At 43.5% G+C, this 14935-nt stretch overlaps 1 protein-coding gene across 1 annotated transcript; it reads left to right on the forward strand.

Moving 5' to 3' along the window:
- The first annotated feature begins 51 nt into the window (after positions 1-51).
- cpsf2 (cleavage and polyadenylation specific factor 2) lies at positions 52-5679 on the forward strand. The gene is made up of 16 exons (XM_008313501.3): positions 52-198; positions 546-712; positions 888-900; positions 960-1106; positions 1210-1315; positions 1403-1532; positions 1616-1731; positions 1841-2028; positions 2115-2405; positions 2499-2599; positions 2753-2956; positions 3037-3189; positions 3309-3531; positions 3618-3935; positions 4350-4484; positions 5247-5679. Exons 2-16 carry the CDS (start codon positions 564-566, stop codon positions 5337-5339), a joined length of 2367 nt encoding a protein of 788 aa, XP_008311723.1. The 5' UTR covers positions 52-198; positions 546-563; the 3' UTR covers positions 5340-5679.
- Positions 5680-14935: the final 9256 nt, after the last annotated feature.

The raw sequence follows: 14935 nt of genomic DNA on the forward strand, positions 1-14935 counted from the left end.
CGGATTATAATAGTTTCCGTTGGCTCCTCAATAATGGTACGTTCCTTTACCCTTTGACTCGGCGGTAAACATGGCTGCCGGTTAAGTGTGCATGTTATAGCGATGAAAACAAATGCCTGGAATATGGGAATATAGAGGGTTTGGCAAAGCGTGCTTCTTTATCAAATAAGATAAAGTAACCTCATCTCATAATAAACGGTGAGCCGCGTGTTTCTTTGTTAGATTTTGCAACAAAGGTCCTCATGCTAAAATAAAGCTAGCGTGTCAAATAGGCACCGTATTGTCAATGCAGCTAACTAACTAAGCAGAAGCAACACCATTAGTTTACTTTCTGTTCTTCAGTAATTAATTGTTTGAGTTAATGATATTGTATCGAGATATGTTTCCCCCTTTTTGTATTAAACTCGAGCGCAGTTATTTTTTCCCTGTTTATATATCAATAAATGAACCTGTAAATGTTAAGCTCACAGCAGCATTGGACTAAAAATAGTAATTAAGCTGTTGAGTATTAATCTGTTGCAGTTTGTCTAATTTTGTGGTTTCAGTTCGACAGGGGAAGAAAAATGACGTCCATTATAAAGCTAACAGCAGTGTCAGGGGTCCAAGAGGAGTCGGCCCTCTGTTACCTGCTGCAGGTGGATGAATTCCGCTTCCTCTTGGACTGTGGCTGGGATGAGAACTTCTCCATGGACATCATCGATGCAATGAAAAGGTGATTATGGAACCATTTTGGAAAGTTTTTTAATGCTGAAAAGTCAGTACTGATGCTATACATTGAAACCTAAAAGGGTTGTTCTCCTCAATAACACTTCTTTCATTTAAGGCCAGAGTTTACAAGAAAAATAAAATATCAATAAATGCTAATTTTTTCTTCCTTTTTTTCATAGACATATTCATCAGGTGGATGCCGTGCTCCTGTCCCATCCGGATCCCCTTCACCTGGGAGCCCTGCTCACCAGGTGGATGCCGTGCTCCTGTCCCACCCGGATCCCCTTCACCTGGGAGCCCTGCCATACGCTGTCGGCAAACTGGGTTTAAACTGTACAATCTATGCAACAATTCCTGTCTATAAAATGGGGCAGATGTTCATGTATGACCTTTATCAGGTAAGGAAAACACCAGTCATGCTTGTGTGGTGCTACATCAAAGACGTTAAATGTTTTTCTATATAGGTATTCATTCATTTGGCATATTATTTTTCTCCTGCAGTCACGGAACAACAGTGAAGAATTTAATCTGTTCACTCTGGATGATGTGGACAGTGCTTTTGATAAAATCCAGCAGCTTAAATACTCTCAGATTGTCAATCTTAAAGGTAGGTTACATGTGTATTGTTATAGTTCTGTAGTCAGTTGAGGATTTAAATCACAGCTGCAGAAAAAAAAACCCTTTTATTTTACAGGTAAAGGTCACGGCCTCTCCATCACACCCCTTCCAGCTGGTCACATGATCGGAGGGACCATTTGGAAAATTGTTAAAGATGGAGAGGAGGAGGTTGTTTACGCTGTGGACTTTAACCACAAAAGAGAAATGTAAGCAGGACAAATACATTTTCAAATAAAATAATTTATTTTTGTTGCTGTTATTTCAATGCCTTGTTTGACACTGTTTTCAGACACTTGAATGGCTGTACACTGGAGAGCATCAGTCGTCCTTCCCTACTCATCACAGACTCCTTCAATGCCACATACGTGCAGCCACGTCGTAAGCAAAGAGATGAGCAGCTCCTCAGTAAGAAAATGACCCCAAATGTTTACACGTCTTCCACAGAAGTGGTTAATAACATTCATGGCACTGTTTCTGAACTTTGGTCCTATCTTTTCATTTTAATTCCTGACAGCAAATGCCATGGAGACGCTGCGCAGTGATGGAAATGTTCTCATCGCTGTGGATACGGCTGGACGTGTGCTGGAGTTGGCTCAGCTCCTGGACCAGATATGGAGAACGAAGGATGCTGGACTGGGAACGTATCCACTGGCTCTGTTGAACAACGTCAGCTACAACGTGGTGGAGTTTTCCAAGTCTCAGGTGTGGTACACACAGAGTGTATTATTGGTAATAAACGCAGGTACTGACTTAGTGTATTGATGATGGTGTGATCTGTGCTTCTGTAGGTGGAGTGGATGAGCGACAAACTCATGAGGTGCTTTGAGGATAAGAGGAACAACCCGTTCCAGTTCCGTCATCTGACCTTGTGTCACAGTCTAGCAGACCTGGCCCGGGTGCCGAGCCCCAAGGTGGTGCTGTGCAGCCAGCCGGACCTCGAATCAGGCTTTTCTCGAGAACTCTTCATTCAATGGTGCCAAAATGCTAAAAACTCCATCATCCTGACCTATCGCACCACACCAGGAACCCTGGCCCGTTACCTCATCGACAACCCTGGAGAGAAGATGTTGGATTTGGAGGTAAGACAGTTGTCACATCCAGACACAGAAAACAACAGCAGATGTGTCATTCTGTTCTTATTGTGCACCGTAGCAAATTATCACTTTTTTCAGGTGAGAAAACGAGTAAAGCTGGAAGGCAGAGAGCTGGAGGAGTTCCTTGAAAAGGAAAAAATAAAGAAAGAAGAGGCCAAAAAACTGGAACAAGCAAAAGAGTAAGGATTACTGGAGTCCTCATACTTTTTTATCCATGTTTTATGCTGTTATTTTTAAGCTGCTGCTGTGCTGGTGGTGCTGAACAAAAACAAAACTGAATCAGTGTTTAAAGAGCTTTTAAAATATAATTATTTCATCTAATGTTTCTTCAGGGTAGACGTTAGCTCCAGTGATGAGAGTGACATGGAGGATGACCTGGAGCAGCCGGCCATAGTCAAAACCAAACACCACGACTTGATGATGAAGGGTGAGGGTAACCGGAAAGGCAGCTTCTTCAAACAGGCTAAAAAGTCTTATCCCATGTTCCCCACCCACGAGGAGAGAATAAAATGGGACGAGTACGGAGAAATCATCAGGTAAAATGAAGTTACAGTTGTGATGAAGGAGAATCAAGAACTTGTGTTGTTAACAGTCTGTTGTTGTTGTTGTTGTAAAGACTGGAAGAGTTTCTGGTTCCTGAGCTGCAGGCCACAGAGGAGGAGAAAAGCAAACTGGATTCAGGATTAACCAACGGCGACGAACCCATGGACCAGGATCTCTCTGTGGTTCCCACCAAATGCATCTCAAGTATAGAAAATCTAGAAATCAGGTCAGCAATTTTTAAAGTTTGTAGGTGGTACATGTTTTGTCCTCGTTTATTTCTCATCAGCCACCAGGCCAGGTTCCTCCAGACTTGAGTGTGTCTCAGTCTTTTGTGTTGTTTTTCAGAGCGAGGATAACGTACATAGACTACGAGGGCCGCTCTGACGGCGACTCCATCAAGAAGATTATCAATCAGATGAAGCCCAGACAGCTGGTGATCGTGCATGGTCCACCCGAGGCCAGTCTGGACCTGGCCGAGTCCTGTAAGGCCTTCAGCAAGGACATCAAAGTCTACACACCCAAGCTGCAGGAGACGGTGGACGCCACCAGCGAGACGCTCATCTACCAGGTGAGACTCGGTCCTGCTGCTCTGTCGGAGGATTGTCACTGTGTTCTGTGGTTGAACCATTTTCTGTAATTTACCTTCTGACACAGGTGCGGTTGAAAGACTCCTTGGTGAGTTCTCTGCAGTTCTGCAAAGCCAAGGACACAGAACTGGCCTGGATCGACGGTGTTCTGGACAAGCGGGTGGTGAAGGTGGACACCGGCGTGATGCTGGAGGATGGAGGCATGAAAGAAGAGGCGGAGGATGGAGATCTGACCATGGACACCGCTCCTGACCTGGGCATTGATCACAATACCACAGCCATGGCAGCGCAGCGCGCCATGAAGAATCTGTTTGGGGAGGACGAGAGGGAGGTGTCTGAGGAGAGCGACGTCATCCCCACGCTGGAGCCGCTGCCTCCACACGAGGTGAGAGAACATGGACGCTGGTAAAAGGTTCTGTGTTAAAAGATTTAATGGTAACTGTTTGGAATTAATGGTTGTTCATCTTTCTATGTCTACAGAAACATATTCAAATTCTTTTTTATATAATTTTATATATATTCTTAATACTTGAAATCTTTCTATGTCTACAGAAACATACAGTAGTCTTAAAGTTCTTAATTTTATATATATTCTTAATACTTGAACTGCTTATAGTTGAACCATGTATTGAGTTTTTAATCAAGTATAAAACGCTTGGTTTTGGTGCAGGATTTTTTGTTGTTTGTATTATTATATTGGGTCTTGCTTGGTTTTGGTGCAGGATTTTTTTGTTGTTGTTTGTATTATTATATTGGGTCTTGATGAAGTCTCCTTTTTTTTCTCCTCCTCCTCCTGCAGATGCCTGGGCATCAGTCGGTGTTCATCAACGAGCCTCGTCTGTCTGACTTCAAGCAGGTCCTGCTGAGAGAAGGAATCCAGGCTGAGTTTGTGGGAGGAGTGTTGGTCTGCAACAACATGGTGGCCGTCCGCCGGGTGAGTGTCCTTCCCCCAGGCTCACTTCCTGTGCTCTCCCCTCGGTGGCCTGATGCAGTATGGCAGTGTCTTTGACAAGTTATACTCATATTTTTAGCACAGAAATTCAATTCTGTGTCCTAAACGTTATGAGGGTTGAATTTGTTTCAGTGAGAAATCAGCAGTAATGTGCAGTTAAAGATACACAGTGTAGATTTACACAGACTTGACTTTGGAAATCTTTGACTCCCTGAACGTGAACGACGTAAAGACATGAGTTGTAAAAGACAGACTTTGGTCTCGCTACATTTACAGCTACAAGTCGTCCTTGTTCATCCATCATCGGTTAAAACTGCAAAACTAAATTTAAGAATCCGCCACAAAACTGAACATTAAACACAAACCAGTAGCAGCCACAGTTCTGCAGCAGCAGCAGCAGCCAGAACCTAATGACTCAGGTAAAGTCAGGAGTCAGAGGAGCCGGGATACTAACAACAAATGCATAATTGACAAGAACTAAAAATAGATGCAACCTAGAAAATGAAATCAAAGGGAATGCAGTCCATTAAGGAAGAGTGTGTGTGTGTGTGTGTGTACACACGCGTGTGTGTGCACTTGGGAGTTCTTGATGGATTAGGATTCATTATGCAGTTCTATTCCAGATTAGGAAGAATGAAAAGGGAAATGGTTTTGGGACAGTGTTTTTAAAATGAAATAAATTCAAAGGTGAAAAATCATGTTGAATGATGTGTTAGTGACACGTGAACTTCTCTCTCTGTCCAGACGGAGGCCGGACGCATCGGCCTGGAAGGCTGTCTGTGCGACGACTACTACAAGATCCGGGAGCTGCTGTATCAGCAGTACGCTGTGGTATAGCAGCAGCAGCAGCAGCAGCATTATTACGATTATCACGTGACGCTTCAGAGACTGTCGTCAATAAGAGGAGGACCAGAGTGAACCACACACACTCTGACCCTGTGTGTACTGCAAGTCTTGTAAAGGTTCCATTTTTTATACTTTTGTGGTTTCTGTTTTGCAGACACACTTTGTTAACTGTCACTTGTTTCTGCCCAGACTGGGGCAGTGATGATGATGATTTTCCTGGACCGACCTTTTGTATCCTGACTGGCTGAGTTGTACCTACTGTCACAGACTGGTGTAGTGGATTGTTAAAAATGTTCTCAGTGCTGTTATTAAAAAATATTTTTCTTTTTCATGTGTGTGTCTCTGGGTGGTTTTTGTACTTGGTGTGTAATGGGCCACAAATACTTCCTTTTCTTTTGTTTTTTAAAATTTTTTCTTTTCATCCTTCCTTTTTGTGTTCCGTTTTTATTTTTTTTTTTTAATTTCTGTTCTTCCTAACCTATTTTTCTTATTTGTCCTCTGCTGCCTCATCACTGTAGATCTTCTACCTCCTCCTTCTTCCTTCCATTTTCCTCTTCCTCTTGTCCTCATTATGTCCTTCTATCTTCTCTGGTCTCTCTCTCTCTCTCTCTCTCTCGCCTTCCTTCCTTTTTTTTCAGCTCCATCTCTAACATCCTTTGTTCAGTATCTCTCCTCAGCACATGTCCAGACCATCTCAACATCATCTCCAAACTGCTCAGCCTTGACTCTTCCTCTGAGGTTCTCCGTTATTTGAAGGAGATCTCAGAGCAAACAGAAAATCAAACAACATACACACATACACACGTGTATCAGAGTGAGATACAAAACCGTCCACTGCATGAACGGGTTACTGTGAGTTAACAGCAGATGGAGACATTCTCAGTTCTTACTCCAGCTCTGAATAAACCATATCATATCTACCCCTGCAGCAGCAGCAGCATTGCCCCTGGAGTGATGACTGAGTGTAATTCTGGCAGTTGTCCAGTGGTGGACTAGGATTACAGTACAATCATCATATCCAAATAGATGGTAACCTCACTGTCAAATGGTTCAGCTCTACTTTTTCCTTTTTTTTTCTGTTTTATCTTTTCATGCACGTGTGGTTGTACACCAGGCACCAGTGAGGTGCAGCCTGTGGATGAGAAAGTTGTGAGATAAGGCAGGAGTGCTGCAGACATTAAAGATGGAATGGAGGCGGGATGTTCGGTGTAGTGTGAATCCCTGTGGTAGATCCTTCACAGAGAACCGTGGTTCTCTTCAGCACGTTGGTTTGCTGTCGTCTGTAAGCTCGAATGACGTTAACAGCTGGTGCTGAAATGGTTTGAAATAAAACAAACCAGAAAGGTGAGGTTTGAGCTTTTACCTCAAAGCAGGCCTGAAATATTATGGCAAGTGCAATGCAATATTGACCACTCCCTAAAAGCAGCAAACTCTGTGTTGTTATGAAAGATAATCAATAGTCGATAGTCATGACGATTTAAACAAAGTGACCTTCATGTGCAGCAGTACGGATACCATTTACAGTACTCGTCCAGATACTGAAGACGCACGTGGGGTGATGTACAAATGATGTTCTTTGTATTGGTTTGTAAAAAAGATCAAACCTAAACCTAGACATGTAAATGAGTATGATGTTGTATTGCACTAGTAAGGATATTTTGAGTGTGGTTGTGTTGATCATATGTTCTATCAAAAAGTACTTCCTGTTGCAGGCAGTGTGGGAGTAAACCCCAATAAAGCAGTTACTCTTCACTTCCTGTCCGTCAGCTCACCTCTGTCAAACCACAGTGTGACGTCCACAGATGACGACATGAGGAGTAAGTCTCTGCTTCTCCTCACTGTCCCACTTGAGATGGTGCACACAGTCGGGGGAGTTAGACTCCGACACGGCTGAATGGCTGATGTGCCGGTCCATTTTTGTGCAGTTGCGTAACGTACAGTCGTGTACTTTAGCAGCATTAAAAATTTAAATGCTCTATTTTTTTAATTTCACAGACGAGCCTGTGTTGAGAAACACACCAGCCGAGGGCAGACTGTGGCTAAGAGAGCGATAGAGACGTGAAGTGGAGATAAGGAAACGAGAGAAGATCTCCTGTGTCGTGGCTCTCCCCAGTCATGGATTTTCATTTTGATAATTGACCGACAACGCCAGAAATGTCCATCAGCTAATCCTCTTTAGCTTCCATAATGCCGACCCCTGTCTTAATGTAACGAGCGGCTAAGCCCAGAGCGAAGGGCAGAGTCGCCCAGGGGCAAGTGAGCAGCTCTGCCCCCTGGTGCCTGGTCAGGGACCAGCATGCTGCTCAACCCGTGCCTCTGTGAAGTGACTTGGGTAAACTCCCAGACTCATCACCTGACCTCTGGGTACGGGCCTTCAGTGCTGTACTCATTGGCGCCAGGCTCTGCTCCAAACAGTGTGTTTCGGAGGCGTGGACTGGTGGATGAATGAAGTTAATCCTTTTTTGAATCCTGTTCTCTGTGCTAAGCAGACCACTTACCGTCTATGACATCAGTGTAATGACGTGGAACTGGAACCCAGTTTCTACGAAACCACATAATATCACAAAAGCACAAAGATCCCATTAATTCACTCCTCTCTCCTCCTGCACATTTCAGGCACATGCTGTGAGCAGTAGGTGGCGCTGTAGCCGTGCAACCGCTTTTATCATCCTTGACACATTCATTCTGAGCCATGATGAGAAGCATGTGATAAAATATATGATTATAATAAAATTAGATTAAATGTTTCAGGGCTTTTTTTTTTCAGTTTTTGCCCAAAAAAGGAGTAAATCTAGAACTTTTTATACTGAATGTTTCAAATTAAAGCAACTCATTAGTTGTGTTCGATCTGTTTTTATCATCTTCTGTCATCTACGCCTCTGTGCTTCTTTTCATTTGCACCATTTGTACCATATCCTTAATCCAGAATTGTGGAGGTGACAGTTAGCATCAACCATCATCTGACCTTTACGGGTCAGATCTGCCCCGTGGGCAAGAACAATTTCTTACTCTTTTTATTTCTCACTCTACATTCCTTCGTTCCCTCAGGGCCTTTTAGCATTGGCCCCTCCCCCCACCCTCACCTCCTGTTGCTTCCCTAATTCCCTCTGTATGGATAATCCTAGTGTGTGAGCATCTTCCTGTGGCGATGCTCCTCCAGCAGGGGAGCCACTGATGCCAAGCCTCTCTGAGAGACACTCAGAGAGGAGAAGCTGTGGTGCAGGAGCGGAGACTCTCCCCCCACGGCAGTTATCTTCTTATGCAACCTGCACTTGCCGCCTGATTATCCACGCTCCACAGTACCGCAGTGGCCATCTTTTTCTTTTTTTTTTTTCATAAAACAATGCAAATTTGTTGGTTGTGTTCAAGGCTGGCGCTGGTCCTGACCGGCTCGTTGGCAGGGATCCGTGGATGACTTCACCATCATGTGTGTGTCACTGCATATCTGGGACGGATCACATGAGAGTGAACACAACAACGCTCCATTCTCTCGCTCTCAGACCACAACAAACCTGGCCGGTTGGTTTCGTCCGTAACTTGAGGCGATGAGGCAACATGATGAGGAGGACGGGTGAAGCTGCTCCAGGCTGACATGTGCTTCCAGCCACTGGCTGTCCACACAGCACATCAGAGGGAATGGCTGTGATCTGCTGTGACACGGCCGACACCACCTTACCAGGCTGTGTGGAGACTCTGTGTGGAGAGGCCATGATTCATTCTAGCACAGACAACACGGTGAGCGTGAGCTCCCAGTGTTAACTCCTGCAGACGCCTCCCCTAAACTCATGACAACCCCTCTCCCTGACATGACGCTGCGCGGCTGAATCAGTGGCAGAGGACGGTGTTGATGTAGAATGGAGCAGAGGTCAGACAGAGTGGGGCTGACTCACTCAGCTCTACCATTCTTTGTCTTTGAGCAGCTCACTTTAGGCTTGCGCTCTTTGCGACGTGACCTTCAGACCCCAGTTACACAGAACATCTCAAGTATCGCGGCTGAATCAGTGGCCGGGGTTGACTCACTCAGCTCTACCACTCTTTGTCTTTGAGCAGCTCACTTTAGGCTCGCGCTCTTTGCGACGTGACCTTCAGACCCCAGTTACACAGAACATCTCAAATTATTCCACTCGCTTTAACACGTGGTGGATCGTGGCCGCAGTCGCAGACGCGCGTACAAATTGGTTTTACACGAAACGTTCTTTCTTCTGAAGTTAGTTTTAGTCACAGACTTAATGTAAATCTCATGGCTGTAAAGATTCTAAGAAAAGAGAGGAGAAGAATAAATAAATGAGATGAGAATTGACTTTATTTACCCCCCCCCCCCATAGCCTTTGTCCTTGTGTCAGATTTTTGTAACTAAAGTAACAATAAACAAAGAAAAGGAACTCCAATGAAGGATGACGTTGTTTACATAACATCCAGATCATATTTATGGCAGGACTCTTGTCCTTTATAGGAAGACCCAAACCCCGGTCCAGACAGGGTCTGGGTCCAGTCGTTCTGGTCACATGTGTTAGTACAGCTGCTCTGCTCTGGTTCCTGAACGACTGTTTGTTTCAGCTCGTCACCTGACGTCGCTCAGTCAGATGTCTTGATCTTTCCTGAAGTCACTCAAGTGTCTGGTGATTTTTTAATTCCATTAGACTCTATTGGACTGGTCATGGAGCTGATTCAGATAATTATGGTCAGGCAGTCTGCAGACCACTCACATCCTCCAGACATGACCCAGTTCTCAGAGTCAATGTTCAAGGCAGAGGTTTGAGTTAATGTGGGTTTAGGAGAGCTCCCATTTGTTTTCCTGTAGGGGGAGCTATACGTGTAATTTAACACCCTGTCCAGAGAGGTGGAAGGATTGAGTTTTATAGGAATTATTATAAAACTATTCACGTGTCATAATAATGATATAATGAACTCCACTGGTGTGAATCGGGGACGTTCAGGGATGTTCTGTCCAACATGGTCTCTACAAACTAGGATGACTTCAGTTTGGGCTGCGTGATTAAACTCCAGAACTTAGGAAATAAAGTGCTGAATAAAACATGGTCATAAAACAAAACCATCTTCCATTCCTTCTGCTTGGTCATGAATAATAAACTTCTGACATTAAAAACTCCTACTCACACTCCTCGTGTCCTGTAAGGAGGCGCACATGAGGATGAAATCACACAGCAGGGAAATCTACAGCCTCATCCAACAACCTCCCCCCCCCCCCCCCCCCCCCCCCCCCCCCCCCCCCCCCCCCCCCCCCCCCACCCCCTGAGTGAATGAGGAACTCAGCCGTCCCTCCTTCCTTCCTCTGTCTTCTGACCAGCTCCTGTCACATTAATGAGGACGTCCTCAGCCGTCTCTGCAGCTCTGCTGCCGTCTTCATGTTTGTCCAGGCGTCTCCTCTGTGGTCAGTCTGAGTGGACCTCTCCACTGGTCTTTGGCTGCTGGGACTTTAACCTGTGTTGGGAGGAAAAATCAAGTGGAAATTGATTTAAAGAGTCGAAGGAAGGAATCCCCAAAACAAACGAGGAGATGAAGTCTTTAATTGACTTCTGCAGCAACAGAGCGACAGATGAATCAGTCATGAGCTGCTGCTGCTGCTGCTGCTGCTGCTGTTGTTCATTTACCTCTTATTTTTAATGTGACAGCATTTGAACACAGAATGAAAAACATCATTAATTAATTATCTGTTTTCTGGGGCAAATAAACCTGCAGAGTAACACCTGACGCAGGATTGGTGCAGCGTGGCCGCGGTGAGGTTGACTGGCACTTCCTTCGTGTCGTTCCACGGCTGTTGTGGCCGTGAGTGTTAATGTCACAGGAGATGAAGAGAGCAGTGGCACGACACACAGATTACTGTGACTTCTCCTCCGTCCTGTTTACTCTTCACACCTGAGCAGACAAACAAATAAACCTGTGCCGCCACCGCTGCCGCCGCCAAACTCAACGTTCACTATGAATATTTTACTGTCTGTAGCTGACTGACGGGCTTTTGGAAATGAATGAAATCAGCAGCTGTGTGTGTGTGTGTGTGTGTGTGTGTGTGGATAGGAGCAGTCCTGGTCTAAAGCTAATAAACCCAGAACTCCCTGTAGTATTTTAAATTAGACTAAAACACAGTACATTTTACATAAACAGTAACTAAAATTTTAAATCATTTTTCAATACTTTACAAAACATTAGAGAGTTATTAATGCTTTTGTCTAATTCTAATGTCTGATTAGATTAGATTAGATTAGGTCAGGTTGGACAAAGTTAGTCAGAACTAATGGTGTACGTAGCTCTTGGTTAGTTCTTAACCTCTGTTGATGTTTAACACCAACATTGTTCTCCATGTTCTAAACTGGTGGAGAACATGAGGCTCTTAATGTTCCACAATTAAAGCCCAGGTTTCAGGAGGAAACTCGATGTTGCATCAGCTCACAGCAAAAAAAATCAAATGCAGGCCTGTCCACCAGATAGTCTCTGCATTATTATGATTATTATTATTATTATTATTATTATTATTATTATTATTATTATTATTATTATTATTATTATTATTATTATTATTATTATTATTATTATTATTATTATTATTATTATTATTATTATTATTATTATTATTACTTACCTGTATTTTGTAATTAGGCTATTTCTTTTGTTTAGCTTTAGCACTTTTCCAATGTGACGACTGTAGTGATATAAGTGAAGAAGACTGGAGGACGACATCTTCATCAAACAATCCGTGCAGTAACAGTCAGTTGGTTCATTATTGAATACCATTTACAGCAGTATTTCAGCAGCCGTGCTCTGTAAACACCAGCCGCCATCACCGCTCCACACTGATATGAAATGTGACCACAATTACAAAGACATTATGGAAGTTGTTTAAGCTGGATGTTAATCACTGCGTCCGACCAGTGAACGCATCACGTGAATCGTTGTGTAACGTTCGCATTTACTCCTTAGTGATCTGCAAACAACAACAACAACAACAACAACAACAACAACAACAACAACACATCACCCACATGACACTGGCTGCTCTCTCTGTGAGTGCGGCCCACAACCACACACTCCCACAGCACCCTCCCTCTCTCTCTCTCTCTCTCTCTCTCTCTCTCTGGGGCACAGAGGCTGAGTCTCCGACAGCAGAAGCTGCCACTTCTTACCGACTGCCAGCCTGCAGCGAGGGCAGGGGTACGGAGGGGATTAATCCCTTGGCATGGGCAGTGGTCACACATGTTGACTTGTGTGTCTCACCGTGCTCATGGTGAAGACACGGACTTAACCAGCAGCCACTCACGGCTCCTGGGAGGTGGGAAAGAAAAAAGAAAAAAAAGCTTGACGTTGTTCTGTGGTCTCCAGGAGGTGGCGCTGCACCGAGAGACCTTTGACCCCAACATGCTGCTCTGGTTGGAGCTCATGGCAAAAGGAGGCATTGTTAAAAAAAAAAAAAAGAATGTGCTGTGTCAGCAGTGTCAACCTGTGGCAAAGTTTTCTTTTCTTTTCCCAAAGACGTCAAATGTGATCGAATATATATTTCTTTGTTAAATAAAAAAACAGTGTCACATTAGACAATAAAAAACAATACAACTAGGAATAAATAATGGAAAATTATAAAAAAAAATAGAATTTAACTCTGTGCATAGTTAAAACAGCCGGCTGAACAGGAAGTCTGACGACTGTTTAAATTTTTTTAAACTTTTAAAATTTAGAGTCAACAGAATTAGTCAAACTCTCATCATCGTACTGTCCAACTCAGTCAACAGAATTTGTCAAACTCTCATCATCGTACTGTCCAATGAAACCCGAGTTTCTTGGCGTCTCTTCAGCTGTTCTCGTCCATGAACGTTGGCCACAGAAACCTTCACCAGCAGCCAATGAAAATCCTCGCAGCATATGTGTGACTGCTGATTATTTATCATTGTTTTTATTCCTTGGAAAGTTGGACAGAAGATTAAGGAGATTAGGAATGAGCTTAACTTCGAATGAAGGAACAAAGCAAACTGCAGCGCAGGACGCAGTACTACGGCGAGGCTGAGACGAGGCACACAGCCAAAATATTTAAATCTAGCTCCGCAGCTGTTTACTGGAAGAAAAAAAACAGTCTCCAGAATCTGAATATTCTGTATATTTAAATGATGACAACACAAAGTACTAAATATGTTTTATTGTTTCATATTTATTTACATAATTCGTTTGAATATCCACTCTTTCACTGGCATGTAGACGACTGTAGTCATCACCAAACACTGGATCAGGACCAACACTTGGGTCGTGGGAGGTTTTTGTTTCATCACGGATATATGGAGGTAATTGTGGTTTCTGTTCAAATAAACCAGGCCGTGACGGTTCATCATGACTGAAGTGAGGTCTCACTGACGGAACACACAGGACCATCGGAGCCAGGTGTCAAACCCTGACCTTTAGGTTGAAAGACAACCTGTTCTTCCTGTTGAGCACAGAGATTCTACCAGTTTCCACGTGACCCAGTTTTTCCAGCAGCTCTGGACCCACGGTCCGTACCTGGACCAGGTACAGGAAGATTGGGAAATTTGAACCAAATATTGGTTTGTGGGTTAAATTTCAAATGTGAAATAAATCGATTCTAGTGAAGGAGTGATTCACAATCACACACAGATCTGGCTCCGTGTTTGTAGATGACATCATCAGTCCAATTATGCACAGCTCTAATCTGTCGTATTCTTGGATAAAACAGCACTCCCCCCTCCCCTCCCCCAACCATTATGCTAATTGTTTTCCTTTGAGAATGATCAGTGACCGCGGGCCATGTTTTTATAACCATTACACACATTACTGTACACAGCAGTCCAGCAGGAGGCGGTGTTCTTTACAATCATGGCACCCAAAGAAATATAATAATATAATAAAAAATCCCAAACCTTCAGGCCACGAGGGATTATTTCATGATAGTAGGTTTATTTTTAACACGTTAGAAGCCGGCGTCGATGCCCGTGAGCTGGAAGATCTCTAACCTCAATCACTCAGGATGATTTCAGAGGAGGAAGTCGGGTTATTTGTGGGTCAGTTATTAAAGGAACTGTGTTCTTCCTACCATGGAATATATGAGGTTTGGTTTTATAACGGAGCAGCGGCACAGACTGGGAGTATTCAGCACAGCACTGTGGTTTTATATATGTATATATATATATGAGATGAAGCTGAAGATGATAAAAAGATGACAATTACATTGTTGAGAATGGTAACGATAACGAAGGCAGAAATAAAGAATAATAGAACTTTCATGTCTTTGTCTTATTTGATTTTAAATCTCAAAATGTACTTTTCAAAAATGTTTACAGAGTTACAGGGAGGAAGGTCTGTTTATTAGAAAAGTTCTATCCTGTCAATATCTCAATATTATGATTTTTTTAAATTATATTATGGACGTTTTGTTGTAGTTTTTTAAAAACATCGCATAGACAGATTTATAGTTTTAGTTCTGCCATCAAAGACCAAGGCTGTTCATGACAACATGTGTCAAATTTACTGTTTACTTTTTACCATCTGACACGGAGGTGGGGGGGTGAGGGAGGGGTGATTTATTCAAAGGTCTGTTTGAACATCTCTCTGTCTGCCTGGGTCTCTCTCTCTGC

The sequence above is a fragment of the Cynoglossus semilaevis genome, chromosome 7, assembly GCF_000523025.1.
Source record: "Cynoglossus semilaevis isolate Cse_v1.0 chromosome 7, Cse_v1.0, whole genome shotgun sequence".
Taxonomy (NCBI): domain Eukaryota; kingdom Metazoa; phylum Chordata; class Actinopteri; order Pleuronectiformes; family Cynoglossidae; genus Cynoglossus; species Cynoglossus semilaevis.